At 43.9% G+C, this 23,469-nt stretch overlaps 1 protein-coding gene across 5 annotated transcripts in view; it reads left to right on the top strand.

The window, feature by feature from the left end:
• The window catches only part of MSI2 (musashi RNA binding protein 2), a 398,820-nt gene that overhangs the window by 313,866 nt on the left and 61,485 nt on the right, over positions 1 to 23,469 (top strand). The window contains exons 11-12 of one of the 5 annotated variants that reach the window (XM_029611874.1): positions 10,797 to 10,820; positions 12,305 to 13,099. The exons of 3 other annotated variants lie outside the window; for them this stretch is intronic. In XM_029611874.1, the coding sequence (XP_029467734.1) occupies positions 10,797 to 10,820; positions 12,305 to 12,798 (518 nt within the window). In that variant the 3' untranslated portion in view covers positions 12,799 to 13,099. Of the gene's footprint in view, positions 1 to 10,796; positions 10,821 to 12,304; positions 13,100 to 23,469 lie in introns of those variants that run through there. One more of the 5 variants, XM_029611875.1, reaches the window with a different exon arrangement.

Raw genomic sequence — 23,469 nt, 5'->3', positions numbered from 1 at the left:
TTGTGAATTTCTTTTGCAGTGCCTACATGTGCCAGGCACATGGTGAGAGAGTGCCTATAGGAAGTTCAGTTATATGAACCGGTACAGAAAGCATGGCCTTGGTTTTCCCAGGAAAAGATCAGATGAATTCTGACACCCATAATCTTGTCATGAATCAAGGCGCTGCATGTAGTTGTGTTTTATGTCATTTTATGTAAATTGTAGATGTTACTTTTGTAATCTGCTGTGAGCTAGTTTTGGGAGGAAGTGAAATATAAAAGATATGGAATAAATAAACATAGGCTATCCCTTTTTAAAGATAGGATGGATGGCACCAGAATTACCTTTTCCATGTGTGAAAATGTCTGCAGTGAGGATAAAACACTCATTTAATGTTTGCGTAGCCTCTGAAGGTTTAGTGGCTGAATATTGCTTCTTTTTGCCATTATTCAGAATGCAGCAGCTTTGGAGGATCACCTCCGGCCCCATGTTGGTTTTTCACTTGCTTATCCTTGTTGTGAAGGCCAAGGGCATTGTCCGAAAAACATCTAGGTAGTCCTTAATCGTACACTTTCTTAGTCATTGCCTTGATGACCTCCCTTAACTTATCCTAGACCTACTGGCCCTCTGCCTCTGTTTTCCCCCTCTCTCCGACTGCACTTGCTCTCTGATCACTGTAGAATAAAAATAGAATTGCCTCTCTAAACCCCTCCAGGACAGCATGTTTATTTAAATGACTTTCCAAATTTTAAAAAAAATGAGATTGTGCGTGTGTCCTTACGAACTTTTGTGTTTGGTGTTCTACCCACACCAGATTTGCAGGACATGTCAGGCGGTCGCCGAGGATTCCGACAAGGACATTATTCTTTAAAATTTGCTTGTGTACACAGATGCATCCACGTGCATGCCCTGAAAGTTCTGTGTAGAACTTCTTGTCATCTTTTCAGTAAATGTGGCAAATGTAGGAGATGAGGGGCAGATAAGGAGGCTATTGTCCCCGCCCATTAGATTGCCATCTAATGTGGTGAGGACGTGGCGGGAGAGGGGAGAGAGTGCCGTCCCACGAATGAGGACCCCTTTGTATGTTGTGATGCCTTTTAACGTCGACTTCTGAATCAGGGGGGAGGCCCGAGCAGCCTCAAAAGCTTGTGTACCACAAACACCGTTTTTATGTTGATTCTCATAAAGTGCTGTCAGACCACTGCACTTTGAGAGCTAGTTTGCAGAGCCTGGCTTTCAGTGTGATATTCGGTGCCAGCTGTTGCACTTTTACACATTGCACCACCCACCTGAAAAAGAGAGGGAGAGCCATCACTAGCTTATTTGCCTGTTAGAGGAAAACACTTACCTGCAGCAGGCAGCCACTCAGTAAATTGGGACCTCAGGGCACCATCATTATAAACAGATGCGTCCTCCCGCCTCCCATGTGAGTCGTCTTCAGTATTTAAAGTGAAACTATTGATGCAAGAAGGAGAAAAACCTCTCTGTGAAAAATTGAACTGCAAAGCCTGACTTAAGCACCTTCTGTGTAATAAGACGGCATGAAATTGATGGGGGAGCCGCTGGGCTTTCTTGGACAGCGTTTAAGCCCATTTCGAAACCTTTATTGTAGCATATCTGCTAATTGGAAAAATTCCTAAATCCACTTCAGTCCTTCGTGAACGACTCTGGTATATCTGCTTTGTACCACCCATTATAAAGGCAGAGTAAGACAGGGGATCATGGCCATGGAAATCTTAGTCATGGTTTGTTTTGGGGTTGTTTTTTGTTTTTTTGGGGGGGGGGGGGTTGGTTTGGCAGCAAAATTTTTAAAATTCCTTGATTTTCCTCTACTTAATCCCGGTTCAGTTCAAATCGGTAAACACTTCGTTTTTATAGCTGCTTAATCCTTGGGCTTTCATGGGGTGAAAAGGACTCATCTTTAAGGCAATGATGGGAATTTTCACCCGGGTAAATGGTTTGTCTGACAATTGCTCAGCCTTTTCAGGGCTAAAAGGAAAAGTTTAGGAGGAGGCATTCCTGGGTGGGGGAAGAAAATAACGCACATAGCTTGCCAGGGCGTTATCATGTGGCTATTCCAGCAAGCTTGTTCGGGATGTGGTTCCACTCGTTATTGCTTGCAGTTCCTGTTCACGCTCTCTCACTGGTTTCTGGAAGCATTTTATCACCACTGCTTCTCATTTTTTGCGGTGCTCCTAGACGCAGCGCTGTACAAATAATTTTGTATTATCATTGAAAGTAGTTTGGATTTGAGATGCCATTAATTGCTGTGGCTGCTTAGTTGATGGGTTTTCTTGGTTTTTTTTTTGCTGGGCACGTAGCCCCCTGCTCCATCTTCTCCTCGGCATTGGGGCCTCACGTGGGAGGTCGTGGACCGTTGCTGCACTGGGCTCCCAGGTTCTTACCGCACGGGAGGGGGGGTGGGGAAGCAACAGCCTTTCAAGGTCCTCAAGCCTCCTGCAATAGACCAGTAGGACAAGCACACACCATCCACTGTAAATGGTGTTCAAATTAAAGTCCTTTGTGGTAAATCTTGACTGCAGGTATAAATCACAGTAGGAAAACTTGTGTTTGGCGCAGAGGCAAACTTCCAAAAATCAGACTCTTTTTCAATAGCAATTCTGTACCTACATGGCCGTGGGTACTCCGGCAGGGCAAAACCCTCCCGGGGCTCTTCACCTGATAGTACCTGCAAGTCTGGATGCAGATCCTGAAAGCCAGTCAGTTAGAACTGGATGCTCTTCTTTAGGCAAATATAAGGCGAGCCAGTTCTGATGCTTTCCTTAGAAAGCAACTCTCTGGGTCTCCTCCTTTCAAGGCAGCCTTCCCTCTGACTCCCCACAGTCTGTAACCACTCTCGGAGAAATCCCGCTCGGACAGAAGAGGAGCAGGAACCTAACTCTCCCCTCTTCTTAGAGGCCTCTTCCTTGGATCTTCAGGCCAAACTTCGGAACCCACCTTGGTTCCCCATGTCAGAACCTCCCCAGTTCTGAAGGCCTGGGCACCCCTAATGTTGGACCCCCAGCCACATTGCTAAGAAGGGAGGGAGGCAGTCCGCTCCCCATGGAGAGCTGATCGTCACCAGTACCTCGCTTTTGAGAGAGATACCTCACTAACGTGAACAACCTTTTCTTGAAAGCAGAGATCTGAAGAACACTGAACCCCAAAGGCATGGTGGAAGGTTCATTAAAACACCAACACCCCCCCCCCCTCACCTAGGGAGTGCCAAACACCTTTTACTGTGCGCTTGACCTCGCGCTCAGAGACTGTTGAGACTGTACTAGTAAGGGGCAGTTTTGGCCGCCCCCCCCCCCCCCCCCTACATACAGATAATCAATGTTTTGTTGCATTTATCATGTGATATTTTGTGTTGCACCATGCCTTGGGATTTCAAGGGAAAGGCATGCAATTTAAGTAAAAGCTGATTTTTCAGATCTACACACACATATTTCCAGGGAAAATGTACCCCCAGACGAAGCGGGTGCAAATATCTATAGATATTTTGTGGCCGTTGCAGTTTTTGAAGTGAAAGAACGTGAGTTTCTGTCACTTTGAAAGCAGGTGCAAAGACCTCTGGTAATGAAGTACCTGCGAGCTTCACAACCCTGAGGTCAAGCTTGGAAATTGACCTCAGTATGGATGCTTGTTTGTGTCTCTTGTGGTTGCTTTGTCGTTCCCCCCCCCCCCCCCCCCCCCCGAAAATCTTTTTCTTTGCTCCCCTGTGAAACGAGGTCCCGTGGCTTCTGCTGGCTCCATGACATTCCAGGTTATCACGAAGTGGAGCAAATTAGAAAGTTTTGGCACAGGGAGAACAGATCCCGAGTGGCAGAGAGAAAGACCACTCTCGAATTCTGGGCACATAGCTGGGGGTGCACATGGGAACAGCAAAACCGTGCTCGGCTTCCTCAGAGTCGCCAGTGCCATTGTGCGGTAAGGACTCAGGATTGCCAAACCTTAGGAGGGCGATTCCTCTCATGTACTCCTAACATGTTCCTTATTCCAGTCGTTTTCAGGGGGGCCAGCCCCGCCCCTCCCCCCTGCATTTATAAACTGAGTAATGGAACAGAGGAAGGGCTGCAGTATTGAGAATGTTGTGAGAATTTACCAAGCACTGAGCCAGGAGGAGAGAAGGGAGAAGGCAGAATAAAAGAGGTATTGAAAAGTTGAGGTGAGCTCTAATCTGATTGGCTTAATACAGAAAAGGCTCATCCATTCAGAATATTGTTTGGGGGAACTTTTTCCCAGGCTGGAATTCTTTCTGCGTGACTAGAGATAATAGATTGTGTTTGCTGTAGCAGAGTGGGTGGTTTTATTTTGTTTGGGGTTTTTATTTATTTATTTTTTGGACGGGGCAGATGAGGGGTTTGGTTTTCATGTGTTTGACCAAAGTGCACTCTTCTGGTTGGACAATAGGTCTTTGTCCAGGGCCTTGGTGCTGGGTTAAAAGCAAAAAATGCTGTTTGATATGCTCTGGTTGCATGGGAATGTCTTCAGCCTTTGGTTGCAGTGACTGCCAAATGGCTGGCGCCCAGCAGAAGCTCATGGGAAGGAGTGGATTTCTCTTCATACAAAAAGCCTTTTAGAGAAACACCACAGAAGCAACTCAAGTCGAAATAACCGTACACGTCCAGCCTCAGCCGCCTCCTATCCACCGGCTTTAGTGACGCTTGTTCTTTCACTAATGAACGGGGAGGATTATATCTGTGCTGCTAATCAAGAGAAGTGTGCCTACTGATCAGCAGTTTCCATAACGCAGAGGAGGGTAGGCACCTGCTACAAAACAAGGTGGGAGGGGGGTCGATATTTTTCTCCTCTTTGTCTCCATTTAATACTCCTTAGTAATAATGTCCTAGGGGAAGGACACTCCCTTCATTAAGTGATTGTTAACGAGGTAGGAGATGCCATTAAAATGTGCTCGCATGCAGCAGTGTTTTCATCTCTCAGCAAATAACTCGCTCATACTGTGAGTTTACTGAGCCATACCTGAGCAGATAGAGGCAAGCTTTTCCTGACTATTGGAAGAGCATGGCGACGTGTTAACACAGACCGAACTCAAGGAACCCCTAGTTCCAACATTTCAGCTCCCAGCTGTAGACCCTGCCCAACATTTCAGCTCCCAGCTGTAGACCCTGCCCATGCACTGATGGGCAGGGTTCTTTGTTCTTTGCTTCCTGGATGCCATCTTGAAACCATGCCCTCCTCTCCTGCCCTTTTCCCCATCACATGACCACACCTACAAGAACATAGAAGGAAGGAAAAAAGTGCACAAAAGAGAACGGTAATATTTGTTCATGGACATGTGCTGATGTCTAAGATGGCATCCAGGAGAAAAAAATAGAGATTGCATAGTTATATAGATGATGCAGGAAAGGTGCACCCAGCTTTACCCAGTTGTTTCTGTGTAATGGCTCTTGCTAAGGATATTTCCCAGCTGGCAGCCATACAAGCTTGACCACCTGCAGGATATTGCTGCTTATCCTCACTGTGGTTCTCTGCTATTTGGGTAGATGAACCGAACAACACCCTCCCTTTGCCCAAATCTACATCTTTTTATCTAACCTCTTAACCCTGTTTTTAACACTGTCTGCTATGTATGTTTTATCAAGTCTTAGCATGTTTTTAATTTATGAATGTGAATTTTGTGAACCGCCATGATTGTTTTACAGAACGAAGGTATAGAAATAACTAGAATGTAAAAATATCTGGACAGTGCTGACACAGAATTGGCCTCCAGCACTTCCACTGTAGCTATTTTCAAGTATTTCCATATTTATTTATTATTTGTGTGATTTATATTCTGCCTTTCAAGCACTTCAAAGTAGACTGCATTCAGGTACTGTGGTATTTCCTTGTCCCCAGAGGGCTCCCAGTCTAAGTTTGTGTCTGAGGCAGTGTAGGGTGAAGTGACTTGCTCAGGGTCACAAGGTGTGGTAGTTGGATTTGAACCCTGGTCCGCAGCCTGCTACACTAACCACTAAACTGCTACTGCACTAGCAATAGCCTAATGGTTAGAGCAGTGGGCTATGAACCAGGAGACCAGCGTTTGAGTCCTACTGTCGCTCCTTGTGACCTTGGGCAAGTCACTTTACCCTCCATTGCCTCAGGTACAAAACTTAGATTGTAAGCCCTCTGGGGATAGAGAACTATCTACAGTACCTGAATGTAAACCGATGTGATATCTCAGATCGAATGTCGGTATATAAAAATAATAAAATAAATAAATAAATATTTCCCCCATAACCCCTCTCCCCTCAGTCTCATAGCATGCGCGCTATCTGACCTTTTGTACATTCCTACAAACAGAACTGGATTATGAACTACTTAAGCTTCTGTATTTATCAATTGGTGTCTCAGATCTCTGTGTCATTATTGGTGGCTTTCGTGGGCTCCGTTTCCGATTCAGAGCATCCTCCAATTAGAGATGTTCTTTTCTTTTATATTCTCATAGCTTGGTGCTTATATTTAATCGTGCCTCATTTCTGTAATTACTGGAAGCTCATAGCAAATGCTGGAATGCATCAAATTGCTAAACTAGTGATTTAGTCATGTGCTGTACGTGGTATCGTTACAGTAAACAGAGCTGAAAGAGGGGAGAATGCTTATTTTTTCTTCACTGGAAGTCTTGGTTACAAGACCGCAATTAGGAAATTATTCTGATGTATGGCCTTAATGGTTTTCTCCATTCAAACAGTAAATAACTCATCTTAATTGGATGTAGATCTGATTACTTGTATTTCCAAACCTGAGCTTAAGACAAGTTACATGTCAGGTACTGTAGGTATTTCCCTGCCCCAGAGGGCTCACAATATATGTGTGTACCTAGGGCAAAGTAACTTGCCCAAGGTCATAAGGAGTGTCAGTAGTGGGATTTGAACCCTGGCTTGCCCAGTTCTCAGCCTGCTGCTTTAACAACTAGGCCACTCTTCCACTGTGATTGGGAGTTTAGTTACATTAAGTTGGGGAACCAAGAATTTTCCCACTGTAAACTGTCAAGCGAGCCTGGACTGGTGCTGATCTGTCACTGCCAATGACCTTAGCATTATCTGACTGTATAATGCAGTGGTGATTGGTGCAGTGAATCTGTTGAGATAGGCAAACAGAGCAAGATTAGGGATTTCAGTGGAGTGGTTCGGCTGGTGCGATACTCCACTCATTAATTATAAGTAAATCAATATGTATCATCAGAGTAGTGTACAGTTAAAGTAAACTCAGTTCATAACATTAATTAAATACAATACAAAATACATCATATAATTCAAACTAATATAGAAAATCACTTTAAAAAATATATAAACTTACAAAATAAATAAAATTGTAAAAAAGTTGTTTCATCTACAACCCAAATAGAACTAGTAAAATCCAACTTGTAACATATACTTATAAAACAGAAACATCACCATAAGCTTGGATGAAGAGAGAAACCTTCAGAGCTTTCTGAAATTTCATATAATTGATTTCTTTTCCACAGGAAAGGGGCTGTAAAACTAAATACTCTTTTTCAGGTTTGCTCTAATCAAATTTGTTGGTGAAGGTATCATCAATAGTACTCTCTAATGTCTCAGGCACCCAACAGTGGAATTGAAGCTTTGTGACCATTGATTGTTTTATCTTTTTCTTTTTTCACGTTTATATTGTGAAAGAAAGATTTGGGATCTCCTGCTAATTCCAGCCCTCCTTGGGCAAATATGTGAAATAGCAAAAGTTAGGTTGCAACACATTGCCTTAAGCAATCAAATTATTTATTAGTTGTGTAGCTGTGTCAGTTATCTTGTTTTTTAGACAGCACTGCATAGTGTGCCTGTGGTGAAACGAGTTTTATGCGCATTGCCATGCCTTGTTTTGCCCTGGTACTTGAGTTTTCCCCAGGGAAAGCTTACTTCCTCTGAGCTGGCCTGCGGCAGAGGGGGTTGATTTGACCTTAACAATACTGCAGTTCAAACTGAGGCTTGGGATACCTGCTCTACTCAGAGTGAGGCTTGGACAGCATAATTTCCCAGCATCCATGGGGGTGCTGTAACATCCTGCAGTGCCATTGGTCAGAAAGCTCTTGCTTACACGTTGTGCCCTGATTGGCCCTTCAGACAGAGGTCCCAGGGAACTAGGCCAGAAGTTGCTAGAACTCTCTAGGCCGGCTGGGAGTGTGGCGAGTCCTGGGTACGTGGGCTAAGGCCCTTTCCTAGCTCGTGGACAGCCCTTTCCTGACCTCCTCAGGCCCTGATAAGTACAGCTTAGTTACCATTCACTGTATAAATCCTTGTTATCCCTGCTCCTCTTTCCAGGTTAAATCTCTTTTTCCATTCACTGTGCTTGCTGTGTGCTAAACTCTTTTAGCTCAGTGTGTACTGTGACTGATTAATGATCCCAGTATTTGGTCTGTGGGTTTATTTCTAGGAATTGTCACCCCTATGTTGCGTGGGGTCCCGGTGGCTCCTGTAAATCACCAGGGGACAGCTTGCGGGTGGGGTGCGTGACAGGAGGCAAATGAAAATCCAGCTGGTTGGGTGGGAGGCTGCCAGAGTAGGGGCACTTGTACAGGTGCAGTCAGGCCTGGGCAGTGCTTGGCAGAACCCTTCAAGTGCCCACACATTTAATCCTGAGTGGGTGTTACAGGGTAGCACTAAGGCCTGCACTAGCCCTGGCAGCTGCTTCTGGATTTCCAGCAGAATCAGAACCAGCCTCCACTGGGCTATGGCATCATGAGCCTTCATTTGTGACCACCTGGGATTTTTTCCTCTCCCCCTCCCTCTCTGCAAATCTAGTCCAGCCATCACAGTGATGGTCCTTGGCCAGGGCCCACAAGTCATCGCTCCCCTCCACTGTACATATACCATGAGCCGGTCATATTGTGCAATGACTGAGATTCTGTCCCCCTCACCTTCCAGGGGCTGTGAACACTGTTGTTGCTGCAGTTTCTCAGACCCACCTGGCCCAGGGAGCAGAAGCCGAGCTCGGGAATGAAATTCAGGTCACTAGCATAACTGTACACAGCACTGTCAACAGGGCCAGTCCTAACTCAGATGACTGTAAGATCCTTCCCCAAAGAGCTTATACAACTTCATTGCAAGCAGGGGGAAGTTAGGTTTCATGTGGTTCAGAATGCTGCTGTGAAGGTAGTGCTGAAATACCTTAAACCTTCTTCTGTTAGGCCACTGTTGCATACTTTACATTGGCTCCTGATTGAACAGCATACTGTATTTGATTTAAAATTTTGATACTCACATTCAGAGTACTGAGGGTTAGAGGCCCTGTATGTTTCGTGGATAAATTAAGTTGGTACAAACCAAAGTGATAGTTACAATTTAGCCGGGAAGAGTTGTTTTCTACACCATCATTTAAGGAAGAAAAAGGGGCATCGGTTTGAGCAAGAGCCTTTTCTGTAATGGCATGTTGGATATTGGGCAGGTAAAAGACCTGGATATATCCCGTGGCAGAACAGTGATGATTGCACTTTTGGGAAGGGCTTAAAATGGCTGATTTCTATTTAGTTGGTTTAGTGTTTGGGTGCTTGGTTTATTATGGGGGTTGTTCTGGAGTTAATTGGGAAAGAGGTGGGCGGGCTGTTGTAAGTAACTTGCAGACGATGACAGAGGTTGGTTTGTTCTTGGTTTTAGGTTTATTTAGTTATTTAGTTATCATAAGGCTTGGGGATAACTGCACAGAGCAGCAGTTGCTACCCTTAAGAGAAACATGGGGTAACCTGCACATTGAGGCAGATAATACTATAGCAAGCTTGCTGGGCGGACTGGATGGACCATTTGGTCCTTTTCTGCCATCAATTCTAGTTTACTATGTTTTATTGCATTTGGGATTTGGTTGTACACCAACTTTGGGCAACCCTGGTAAATGCCGGGAAAGTGGTTTACAAGCATTTTGAAATAAGGAAATAAATAAGTGATTTGCCCAAGGTCGTAGAAGAAGGGTGGAAGACAAATGAGATCTTTGAACCAGATTTCATAGCTCTGTTTTCACCACACAGCTACCCCTATAATACGCTCCTATAGTCCGATATGCTCTACATTGGTAGAATATTTTCTCTTTTGTAACTGACATCAAACCTGTTAATTTGAAGATGGCTGGGTGGCATCCAGAAGGTGCCCGGTTTGATCCCTGAGTTGGGTCTTCTGCTCCCCAGATCAGCTGTCATTGTAGACACGATGGAGACAGCGTTCACAGCCCCAGGTGGAGAGGGAATCCTGGCCATTGCTCCAGACTGACACTTGGTGGAAAGATTCAGGGAGGACACAAGGCAAAAGAAGAGATTTTTTTTTTCTTTTATTTGGTGATGGTCTTGCCTCTTCTATGTTTAGTTTGTCCGGATTCAAGGCTCATAACTTTCTCTAGGTACAGTAGGGGAATGTCAAGCAGGAGACAAGCCCCCAGATAATTGGTAATGAAGGCTCCTGGGGCCAGATTCTAGCCCTGGTTTTCAACCGCACGCACTTATTGAAATGTCCCTGGATTTGAGGACATTGATAAAATGAAATATCACCAGCTACCAGCACAGAGTTTGAAAAGATTTGCCCACATTGGACAGGGGAGAACCTCGTGTTTCTGAGGCTCCCAGCTCCTCTGTGAGCTTTGCCCTGGGGAATGTCACATTTGCACAGACTTTCATCTGGGGTGAGATGGTTCTGCGTTTTTCACGCGTACAGGCCTGCAACCTGGCCCCATCTAGAGCAACAAGTTCATTTCCCAGGCCACTCGGGTGACGTGTGGGTGTCTGTGTGTCACATTAACTCTCATACAGGAATAACTAGAATTTTATCTGTATAATCACCTAGATTTTTATTATTTTCTTTTTTTCTTTCCTCCTACAGCACTCTTGCCCTATTTAAATGCAAGTATGTCTTTTTTAATAGATGTTTAAGTAGTTTAGAATGACTCTAGTCTAGCTGCTCTGTGTGTCGTCTCTTCCTGGGAGCTCGTAGCTAGGACAGTAGCATTTAGCTGTAGTGGGCTCCCAGTCTGCTGTTTGTCTGGAAACTCTTCCTTTTCCAATTATTATTTGAATCTGAGCCGGTCTTCTACCCCACTGCAGAGTGGCTTATGTTTAAAGTCTTTGTTGACCATGGCAGCAGGTTTAACGGCTGCTACTTGCCACATGTCTAATGGGCCAGGTCGGAGCCAGCTGAACATCACAAAAGACCAAGATGTGTCTAAGGCTTTCAGTTTTTGTTAAGGATCAGGGACATCTATTAGTGTTTTTTCTGTCTGTTATCTTGCCTTCTCCACTTTCACCTTTTGAAGACAAATTGACTTTTCCGTTATCTCTTTTTCTCTTTCTTATGGGTAATGAAGAAGCAGAGTCCAGGGCTTGGCCCAGCCCTCACCTGGGGGGGAGGTGTCAGCATTTACCCTTAGTTATGGTATAAGGAGTGACATTACATTTGATTTGGGAAGCTGAGCATTTGTCTCCTTCAAGCAGAGACTCTGATGAATATTTTCTATAGATCCAGTGCATCCGGAGCAAAGAAACTGGAACTGAGAAAATGTTGTTTTACAGCTTTCTGCATAAATTAATTCAGCTTGGCTCTTGGGAATGAAATGCAAGCAATTTCCCTAGGGTTTTTGTTTGTGCTGGTATCGGCAGGTGCCTTGGGTTAGCAGCAGTGAAACTGGTCACGCTGACATCACTGCCTTGCCACTTCTGGAGCAAAACAATAAGAATCTCCCTGTGGCAGAGTTCGGCAGCTCTGGTCCTGGAGTGCCAGAAATTGGTCAGGTTTTCGGGGCATCCACGATGAATATGCATGAGATAGATTTGTGTACATTGGAGGCAGTGCGTGCAAATATACCTCATGCATCTTTACTGTGAGTATCCTAAAAACCTGACGTGTTTGTGGCGCTCCAGGACCGGAATTGCTGAACCCTGCCCTGAGCCATGTAAGCTTGTCCAAGAGGTGGTGCACCCCTTTACCTGGCCAGGTAACGAGGCATTCTTTACTTGTCCCTGGACCACCCTCAGAGTTACACACAAGTAATGTACATCCACTTTTGATAGAAGTGGGCTGGACTCTGGAAAGCACATGTGCTTCATCCCCCTCCAAATAATGTTTCTGTTAGTCCAGCACCCTGTAAAGACTCTAGTTTTCTCCAGAGGCGGTATGGCTGCTAGAATGTTTTGTAAAGAAAAACGTCCCCGGGGGACGAGAGTGAGAACCACAGCAGCCAATAAAGGCCCTCCGGCTACGAAGAAGACTGAGGATTGTGCTGAGAATTTTTTTTTTTTTTTTTTATTTGGTATGGATTAGAGTTTTTTTTCTTTTTCTTTTTTTTTTTTTTTTTTTTTTTTTTTTTTACCACCTTCCTCTTTCTTCTTGGCCAGGTTTTCCAGCAGCAGCAGCCTATGGACCAGTGGCAGCAGCGGCAGTAGCAGCAGCAAGAGGAACAGGTAAGGAAAGCCAGGGGGAAGGCAGGTATGCAGGGCAGGCTAGGGCCCGGCCGGTATTCTCAGTGGCTGCGGCTGTCCAGGGTGGGTTTCTTTACCCTTTTACCTGCGAGCTTGCACAAACCTATCTGGAAGCGCCCAGCGGGAGGCTGAGTGGAACGCTGACAAGCAGAAATAGTGTTGGTATGGGGAAGATCTCTAGGGAATTCTCAGGAAGGACAAAAAAGCAAGCAAAAGAGCTTTCGTTTCATGTAGGAAGCTTACATCGGGTCAACAATGCCGCAGTCTCTCTGGGTAAAATGCCCCAATTTGTCATTGCAGTCACAAACAAAATAAGTAGTGAGACCGTGAATTCATGCATTCAGAATTTCGCTTTCTATCCTGTCTGCCCATTCCAACACATCTTGTGTACAGCCATCTCCTTTATATAATCAACTTTCTGTGCATTGTATCTTCTCATCTCTCTGCCATACCTCTAGATCTTCTGAAACCATCTTTGGTCTCTTCGTATCCATCAGATAAATTGTAGCATGTCTCCATTATGTCTCTCGTGCTGGCTCTCTGTTATTGAAGCAAATACCTCCCATGGTTGCCACCACCTTTCCTCCGTTAACCGGCTTTCAGTAAGATTGTTTCCATCCATTCAGTTCAATGCGCAGGGTCCTGTCCTTGGGATGTCTGATCCTGTGGCAGAAGAAATTACCAGAGTACTGCAAAAAAAAAAAAAAAAAAGGGCTTCAGGGTCTGATTTCTCTCTCCCGCACCTTATGTCCCTGGAAACGCCGGCGGTAAAGCTGGGCTCATTCTGTCAAACCATTAACAATTTTATTTCCACGAGGCAAAGCAAAATTGTTACCCGCTGTAAACTTGCTGCATTTCATGATGTGTGCACAGTAATATTAAAGTTTACTTTTTTGTTTTTGTTTTGTTTGGTTTGGTTTTTTTTTTTTAGTTTTCCAAGAGCTATAAATTTGTAGTGGTCAACAATTATTATCCCAAAATTTCAATTAAGAAAATCCTGTCACTCGCTGTTTGATATTTTGATCAGATGTTTTATGTATTTCCGCATTTTGATACAATCATGAGCGGGCTGTTTAAAGCTTACCGGTGACTGATTTCTATCTTCTGTATTTGTACACTGGTGATTGCAAACCGTTAATAGCAAGCTCCTCGGTCTGATGAATGTGGGATACAAAGACATGGGCTTGTAACCTCTGGTATATGGAGCATGGCTGCACTACTCCAGGTATTGGACCCACCCAGATTTATTTGTGGTCTTGCGTCCCAATATTATAATGGCCATCTAGCATTTCCATAAGGACACTGGGACTACTGCAAGCACAGTGGTTCCCAAGTCCATTCCTTGTGCCTCCTCCGCCCCCTCCCCTTTCAGCAGGTCCATAGGTTTTAGGATAATCCAGCTATGCAAATTAACCGGTTCACAGACCAGTGGTTGTCAGATGCATCTCATGAATATTTATTATGGGTTTATCAAAAAACGGATCTTTTTTTTGGGGGGGGGGGAGGGGTGGCAACGAGAATGGTTAGGGGAGAGAGGAGCGTTTGAGTAGCAGAATTGATTGCCACTGTTTTGCTAGAATGCATAAGAATCTGCTGGGACTGATCAAGTATGTCACCTTGAACGTGGAACCAGATGGCTTCCTGTACTCTAGCAATGGCTTCACAAACCACTGAACTGCCTCAGTCTTTTTCCCATGCATGCATTCTTTATGCATTGCCCAGTAGAATTTTCTGTAGGCTTTGCTTTCGTTAACAGCAGCTTTTTTGTGGGAGGACACTGTGGCTGCTCAGTGGCACCAATGAAGCTAGACAGTGGTTTCCATGTGTTTGCTCAGCTTTGTACAGAACCCTAGGACTGAGTGTTCACGGTAATTATTTTCAGCTCACTCATGATCGTAATTTGGCTAAAAGCTTTTTTGGGTCATATGGTTGTTTTAAATCTTTTTTTTATATTTCTTTATCTTTTGCACCTAAGAGATCTTGCTCAGAGGAGAACTCTGATGCTGAAAAATGAAGGCGGTTTATTGTCCTTCCAGATGAAGTGGCCCTCTAATTGGACAGTAGGTTTTTCAACTCGAGTGGAGCAGGCGCTTACCCACCTTGAAGCCAGGTTCCTGCTGTGAGCATCAATTTTATGCTTAATTAGCAGAGTATTTTGTCAGCCTGTTCTTTCCACCAGTGGAAGCAGAGGCCATCATTGAAGATTTCTCTACTGCAGCCACAAAATGGATGCTCTCAGCAGCCATAAGGCGCCCTCTTCAGGGCAAGCAACCCACTTGAGTCAATAACCCAATGTCCAGTAAGACGGGGGGAGGGGGATTCAGCTGGTAGAGCGATGAGCTGCTGCATCTTTTCAATTCTCGAGTACGCCTTACTTTGTTTGCACTGTGTAAGTAGAAAACCCTTTCCTGTGAGGTGGAAAAAAAAGTGTAAATCTCCGTTCCATGCAAACTGGCACTGCTTGCAGGGCTACAAAGGATCCCCTTCCAAACTACCTGCAATAGTTGTCTTTTGCAGCATGTGGAAGTGACTGAGGAGGCTAAGGGGTGACTTTCCAGGCAGCCATATTTTCCAGTTGTTTGTAACTTGTCATTGGAGGAACAATAATCACACATTACTGCCCTTCTCCCTAAGTTTTATTTCCTGCTTTAAAAGAGCTCAGTGTGATGAGGCCTGGGGAGTGGCCCCTTGGAATATAAAGGGAATGAATACGTTAATGTTGCTTTTGATTATCAATATTATTTTTTGCTGATCAGAGGGCTGTTGGTGCCTTTACTGCTTGCTCATTAGTTAATCAAATAATTCTGTGCCTGAGATCATGAGTCTTGATTTGAGTGTTGTTAACATGCAATGAAAAATCTAAAATTACCCTTAAATTAACACACCCTCCCCCATACCCTCTCCCACGTCACATGGCAACGGCAAGTTTAAAGAGCAGCATGGAGTTCAAATGCCTTGGAAAGCCGCAAGCCAAAAATACTGTTGCACAAAAATTCCCAGCAGAAAGAAGCTGTTCACCAAACTCCAGAACCAGAGGTTGTTCACATCTGCAGGGAAACTCTCACAGAATGAGACGAACAAGAGACTTGTGGGTTGTCATTGATGTTAAGAGCTTCAGTTAGCAGAAGGGGGATAGAAGAGGTTCTCACTACATTTGGACTTCAGGTGTGATTGGTTGGTTGTGAGGAGGCATTAGATTTTGAATTCTGGGCCCAATTCATGAAAGAACAAACTCCGCAAAAAAATCCTCCTCCTCGCATTATTCCTAGCTGCGGTGCGCTGCATTAATGACCAAAAACTCTGACACCAAATGGCAGAGGCCCCTCAGTGGGGGATTTTTCATGAAGTGGGTCTTGAGCCATGTAGACTGAACAGTTCCTTGTAGCATCCTTCACCCTTCCTGGTCACACCAATTCAACTGCCCCTAAATCCAGGCCAAGCAGAAGCCACCAACAGTGGCTGTCACCATACAGCTGGCCAATTTCCAAAACTCTTTCCCAAACGGGATTATGTCCACTGTCTGTGGCAAACCTAATCCCAATTAATGACCTAACAGTTTCCATTGCAAGTCTAGACTGATTTGAGATTTTATTTTATAGCTTTAGAAAAGCACCGCCAAAACAAGCATATCTAAAAACAGTACACTCATACATATGCCAAAAAAAAAACCCTTGCAGAGAGTTTGTAGGTTAGATATGTCCAGGTATGCCTTCCAAAAGCAGAGAAAACAAACTCATGTTTCTGCCTATTGATTTGGAGTTATAGTTTGAAACCTTTTTTAACAATTCTCTTTCTTGGTGAATGGTCGTGGACCCCCTACTGTGCTTTATACTTGCCAGCTATAACAAAATGGAGTAACGTGAGGTACTGAGCTCAATATTGAGGGCGAGCTGTCATCTCTGTATTGTTTTTCTCTTGCTTGGTTGGGGCTGCTGTGAGAGAGAGTGTCTCTGAGGCCTGGTTTCCAGCCTCTCTTACACTCGGAGCTGCATATCTTCTCTCAAACACTCTTCTGAGCACGCTCAGCAGGAAGGTTTGTCCATGCCTATTAATTCATCCTCTCGGTGTCCAGCTTCCTGTTAGTAGCAGCTGGTTGCATGTTTTTTTGCTTGTTGAGACGAAACAGTTCAAGAAACAGTTCATATCAACTCTTTTGAGAAATGTCTTTTTATTTTTATACACTTTCTTTCTTTGATGTTTTATTACTTTTCCCCTTATTTAAAAAATATATATATCTACACCTGTCGTCCTGTACAACATTTCACATCTTCCCTGCCTGTTCTTAGACTGTATGTATCTGTGGGACTGAACTATATGCATGCTTTGTAGTAGCTGTACTGGTAGCTGTAGCTGTAGTTGTAGGACATGCATTGTTGAGTTGATATTGGGGTTCTCATTAACTTGACAGAGCGTGGCAGTGATAAAGCCTAGTAGTGTTGGGTTGACTGGGAGCATAGAAACTTGCCAAGAGGCCCATGGGCAAGTGACCTAGATTTATAGTTCTCAACCCCCCTCCCCACCCTACCTCTATCCAGTGTTGGCAACCTAGTTCAAGGTCGTCATGAGATTCCAGTCTAGTGCTGATCCTGGTTTCCTAACTCCCATCCCAGTGCATTCAATTCTAAACCTGCAATGCAACAAATTCAGTACAACTGGGACAGTGCAGCGCAACACTTTGTAGATCATTGCAGCAGGGGAGATTTGTGTTGAATACTAGGAAAAACTATGCAACTCTGAGGGTTGATTAAGCACTGGAACAAGTTATCTATGGATACTTCTGTCCTTGGACAGATTTAAAAGTAGATTAGACCAAATGATTCTCTAAACAGAAACAGTGGGTCCTACATAAAGGCAGATAGTGAACTGGATGACTTGTGATTCTATACTAATGTTTTAAAGGTCTCAAGAAGAAAAACATGAGAAATGAGATGTCTTAATTGAATTAGAGTTCTGTCAAAGAGCATTCCCTCTTCAGTTGGCATTTCTCCTCACCACCTATAATTTCAGTACTGAATGACATTTTTCATTTTGTTTGAAATTTCTTGTGAAAAAATAGTAGTCTAGAAGTCATTTTATCTCCCTTCTATAGATCCTGTCCTTGGTAGGAGCAAGATAATTTGGATTCTCCTTCAAGAGCGAGTGTCTCACTTTAGTTTTGTGGGAGCATCGCATGGTAAGAGGAAGGGATAGCAGCAGCCTGGCCAAAGTCGGGTGGAGCTGCTCCTTGAACTGAGTAGTAGAGCCTTCCCCCACTCACTTGGAGTCCGAAGGCTGCAGATTCAAATCCTGAGATGCCCGGATGAAATTCTGTAGTAAATATTCCTCACCGGGTGTCATGGAAAGAAGTGACGCTTTTTAGAAGAATAAAGAACCAGTTAACACCTGGATTGCATTTCTTTTGTCCTCCATGGACTGTAATTATAATAATAGCACCTATTACTTATATACAAGGAGATGTGTCAGTGTTCCGTATGTGATACTGGGCAAGATAAATCTCATATTTACATGGTTCCTTCCCCAGAGACTATTTCTGTGCAGGGTAGCTAACATCACTTGTTCAAGGTCACACAGGGGAATAGTGGGCAAAGGGGATTCGAACTGATGTCTCCAGGTTAACAGTTCTGTGCTGCAACTACAACAAGCACCCCCTAGCAACTGGAGCCAGTGAGTCTAAGAAATTCAGATCTGTGTAGGATGGAGGCAGCTAAGCCAGGGAACTGAATGCTCTAAAGTGCAGGTTAGAAAACCAGGAGCTTTCTACCCTCTCAGTACGACTTTGAGCTTGGGCGGCAACGCTGAGTTACCTGTCAGTCAAATCTGACCCCAGCCAGCTGGGTGTCCCCCCACCAACCGGCACATATTGATGGTAAAGGAACAGTTTTTCCAGAAAAAAATAAAAATCCTCTAGTATTTAAAAAGAATTTTATACTTTTTGAGTAATGACTTGCATCTTTCCATTAACCAAGTGAAAAATGAAACTTGAAAAAAAATCATTTTGTGATCGCTGTTTCTTGTCTCCCCCACCCCTCCCTAACCTCTTAGCCCTGGATATGCTTCACTTATCTCCAAAGTCAAAGTGCAGGTCTTTTCCACAAATTAGGTCCTCAAACTTTAAAGTTTTGTTTTGTATTGTGGTGCATCGCTCTCTTAGATAATGGAGCGTTTTACTTTACCAGATGAGTTTCCATTTTAGTGTAGTAAGACTCACTTGGTTAACACATGCACACACATTTGTAACCCAGTCTTTAACCAGAGTTTGGAACCGCTCAAATAAAACAGATCTGCTCTATCTGTATTTGGAGAACTGCTGATGATTCCTCCCAGCTTTTACTGATAGTGGCTCTGGTGATCCTTTGCAAAACATTGCCTTGCGGTGACTTGTGTGAAAGGTCATCATTTTCACATTGGATATGACAGTTTGCTCCCAGACCCCCGCGCTCCTACCGGTAGCAGGATTGGAGACAGGTAGTTCAGGATGCATCACGCCATGCCTAATTCAGGTACCACACCAGTGAAGCCAGTAACTGTGCAAAATGAACACCCAAGAGAGTTAGGACAACCAATTATTTGACTAATTGCATCCTTTGCTACCAGGAAGCACTTGGGGAACTGGGTGTGGTTTTGAATTTTAGGTAATTACTGTGATCAGAGATAGCAAGATCAAAGATCACTCCAGCACCTGACTTGTGATCGGCAATTTATGTGGGCTTTTGTGACTATCCCCTGCCCCGCTCCCCAACTCCTGTGAGTCACAAGATGAAATTCATGGCTTGTGATTCATGAATCATTGCTAGGGTCCTTGTGTGAATATGGGGTGGATATTTCAAGTGCAGCAGAGCAACTATGATAGCCAGCTTTCTTAGACTCAGTTTTGGTTGCAGCATTACCAGATAGCTTATGACTGAAATGAAGCTTCACTCAGGCTGGTCAAAATTTAGTCTGTGAGATTTAAGCCTGCAGTGTTAGCTGGCTAATGCTAAAAATCAGTACTAGATAGCTAATTTCATTCCACCCACTCCCCAGTTCATTCCCACCCAGAATTGCCCATTTGTTGAGCTGCTATATATAGCTGCCTAGTGCTCATTGTGGTTGAATTTTCAAATGAGTCTAGTCGGTTAACTTTGGGAATTAACTGGGTAACCTAGGTTACTGGGTAGCAGGCCTTTTGAATGTATTTAAAGTAGATATGTGGAGCATGGAAGGGTGAGGGAGTGGTTTATAAGTACCCTTCATGCTTACTTTTTCCAAGTTGTGTTTCAAGCATTCAGGAAAGGTGACTGAACATCATAATTAGTCAGCTAAGATTTTATGTCACCCCTTCATCTACCCCCACTGCCCTAACAAGTTATGGTCATGGCCTGAAGAGGATTCCTGATGAATACTGAGTGTTCTTCAAGTGTCATAAGGAGCACTTAACAAGGTAAATTGAGGGCAAATTGCCCTTCAAAGCCACAAGCGCATGATATTTTCTTTCACATAAAAGAAATTGTGCACTCCTGCCATAGGATCAGCAAAGAACTATTGACCATGAAGCTGTGAAAACATTTACAGCAGCAAGATTGAGGTTAGCTTTGTTTGATGTTTTTGTGATGGTTCAGAGCCTTTGACTGGATCTCAGATGGAAAAGGTTAAGGCCTTAACAAGAAAAGATGCCCAACTGTAGGCTGTGGCAGTAGAGCCAGATTCATTAAGGCTTTCCTCCCATTTTGTGTCTATGGAAAAAACCCTTAGTGAATCAGGTACTGGGATAGTTGAGACTGAAGGAGCATTTTCATATTGGTCGACCACCAATGTGTTAAGTTGACTCTTCAGCCTTGGCTTTTTAATGAATGCTGTTGTAGCAGAGGATAAGACAACAAAGCAAACCTAAGGTCTTTTGTTAGTTTTTGGTTAGGAGTCTGTTTTTGGTACACTCCAGCCCCTCCTTCCCTCACTCACCTCAAACCATGTGGTCCGTGCAAGTTCTGATGCAAGTTTTGATAGTAGAGTCGCCAAGCACATGAGGCTACCTCTGGTTAAAGCCAAGTCTAATTTTCCTCCAGATTCAGATTTAACATTTCCAGAAGTACAAGCATTAGCAATGGCCAGAAAAGTTAATCGGCAGCTCACCTTACCAAATACCTCCACTGACAGCATTAACGCTTTACTGTAGCGTTCAGAACCTGGGTCTATACATTGCTCTTTAAGGTGCATCTGATACAGCAGACTGAAGGGGAGGCACTTCCAGCTCTGGACTGGATTTCTGTAAAATCATTTCCACTGATTCCCATTCTTTATTCATCTGGATAGGTGAAATTCACTATTCTCAAGCCCCTGAGACTTTCACTAGAAAGCAAAATATGTGAACGAGGTTCTACTGGCAGTGTTGGCTCTCAAAAGAAATTTGTGACGTCAAAGCAACATTTATTGTCCTTAATTTATAGGTATTTCATATTCCGTCTCTTTCCAGGAACAGCCTGAAGGCAGAGTACAACAAATTGAAATCGGACAATAACATTTGACATAACTTTACAGTTAGAATCAAATTTAGACTTAAGAGTAGCATTAGGAACCCAATGGTGCTTTCCTAGGGCAATGGCGGTCGTCACTGCTGCTTACTTCAGACATCTGCTTCAGCTAGGATTTCAGCTGGCCACACAGAACAGGAAGAGGGAACTCTTCTGTCCAGTTCTAATAAAGCTCTTCTGCTACAGCATGCAATTTTGTATGCACAAAAAAGCCCAAACTGACTAATTGGCATTGGTAAATTCAAGGATTTTGCATGTTTTACTTACATGGTTATGGATTTTCTTTTAAATGTAGTAAGCCACTAATGAAGAGGGTATTTAACTCCCATTCCCACAGCTCTATAGTACTATCTCTCAGATCACCACAGACAATATCTGTGGAGAGAGTCTTCTTGTTCATGCCTCTATGAGAAGAATGCCCAGGAAAATCTGGCTTTGCTATTTAGTCATGAGATAACCCCTAGACAACCGGGGCCTGCATTGATGGTTAATGCTTTGGGGAGTTGCAGAGGGCCCCACGCAAAGCAGGCACCAGGATGTTTGCTGGTTTTACAGTCTTCACTGATAACTCTATAATAACTGCAGGAAAACCTGGGACTGTCTTTAGTGGTAAACGTCCCGGCTGTGCAGATATCTAGCTGAGCTGAGCGTGACTTTTCCAGGACCAGATGGCTTCTTTTAAAGGGAAACACATCCTGAGCTTTGGAAGCTGTTTTGCACTCTCTTCTGTTAATGGTGAACTGAAGCAGGTCCAATAATGGTATCTTGCCTGGAAAAGCTTACGCACACCTTGTATAAATCAATGGGAATGGCATAAGAGTAAGGTACCAGGAAGGCAGGAAAACCACCGCAAGAAGCACTCGAGATGCATGCTTGAAATGTTCGGTGCATTCTCTGTGCACTGCTCAGCTGGCTTTTTGTTTGTTTTTAAATAATAGTTGCTATTTCACTGTAGAAAAACATCCATAAAAAGTTCAAACCAGGCTCCATAATCTCTAAACACAGGCTCTTACAAGTCGATCACCTGGGAAAAAGAAAGCCATCTTAGCCTTCTCACTCCACTGGAGCAAGTGGTAATTACTCAGTGGTGGCTGGCAACTGAAAACCCTGCAGGGCCTCCACAGCTAAAGAAGTGTAAAATTGTAAGCGAGTTCCAAGTTTATTCGGCTTTAAATTTTTTATTTTTTTTTTAAAACAGCCACAGCTCTAAATTGAGTCTTGCTTCACATGAATGGGTCTGTGAGAGGTGGTGTTATTGTTATGAGAGTGGTCTCATGCGTGGAGCTATTGTGGGTCTTGCATTCTAGAGAGGCAGATTAAAAAAAAAACACTCTCAAGAGTAAAAGTGCCTCTTGTTTATAGCATTCCTGGAGCCTATCTGTCTGTGACCTCCTGAGCTCAGTTTCCTAGTCTTTCCCTTACTAGAAATCGGGCAATAGGTAGGAAAGGAGAGAGATTGGTGAATTTTGGCTAGGAGCAACGGGGAGCTGGCATTTCAGTGCTAAAAATGCAGATATAATATCTCGTTCTTTCCCTGCTCTGAATGCAGTGATAGATTTTCACAGAAAGGGTGGTCGGTACCTAGAATGGCTTCCCAATGGAGGTGATGGAGATTGAAAAAACATCATAATGGAATTCAAGAAAGTCTGGGATAAGCACATAGGATCCGTAGCTGTGAAGAAGTATGGGGGGAAAGAGAGAGAGGGGTCTGTGGCAATGCACCAGGAGTGAAATTGGGCCCACTGGATGGGCTTTAGGATTCTCTTTTGTTTGCAGTGGCCTCTTCACTTGGATTGGATACGCAGAGAAAGGAGGCCATTGGCTGATGGCAGTGTTACGGTTTATTAGGAGAGACATGAAAGTCCCAGGCCTGTCAGTAACATGTATCAGAGTCTAGATACCAAGCTATTCGAGTCCCAATCACTTAAATGCACAAATATCATTGTCCCAAATTCTTGCAGACATACAAAAAGAAATGTCCCCGGGGAGCCTGTTTACTTCTGCAAGAGCAGAGAATGACCTTCACTTTTCCAGCAGGAGAAGATGAATGGGTGAGCAAGCATCAGATGGGAAAGAATGACCAAAAGGTCATTGTGGGCTGGGTAAGGAAGGGCAATGCATTGACTGCACGGTTCACAGTGATTCAAGGTCTGCATTCAACCTTGCCCTTCTCAAAGCTCACTGCAAGGAAGTTTCCAGAAGTATTTAGGCATAGACACTGTCTGCAAAACGTAAAAAGAGGGTTCACTTGCAGCTCAGCTAAAGAATTAGCTTCCTTTCTAAACAAGGAAGTTCACCATGGCCAACAACAAAACAATTCAGCTCTGTTGATGTGTTCTGCTGTGATTGTACGGTTCAGAGCCAAGCCCCTGAAAGGGTAACAGACTTTCTTCTTGAAGAGCACCAGCACAACTGCTTTTCAGGATGTGGAAAATATGCTAATAAAGTGTGTTAGTGCAGCAAATGTTTGCAGAACTATCCGATGAATATTCATTCTGGATATCCTGAAAGCCAGACTTGTGGGCTGCCCTTGGTGGAGGTTACAGAACTATAATTTCCTTTGCGATAATCCGT

The sequence above is a fragment of the Rhinatrema bivittatum genome, chromosome 8 (assembly GCF_901001135.1).
Source record: "Rhinatrema bivittatum chromosome 8, aRhiBiv1.1, whole genome shotgun sequence".
Lineage (NCBI taxonomy): Eukaryota > Metazoa > Chordata > Amphibia > Gymnophiona > Rhinatrematidae > Rhinatrema > Rhinatrema bivittatum.
This window is presented reverse-complemented; position numbering and strand designations above follow the sequence as displayed.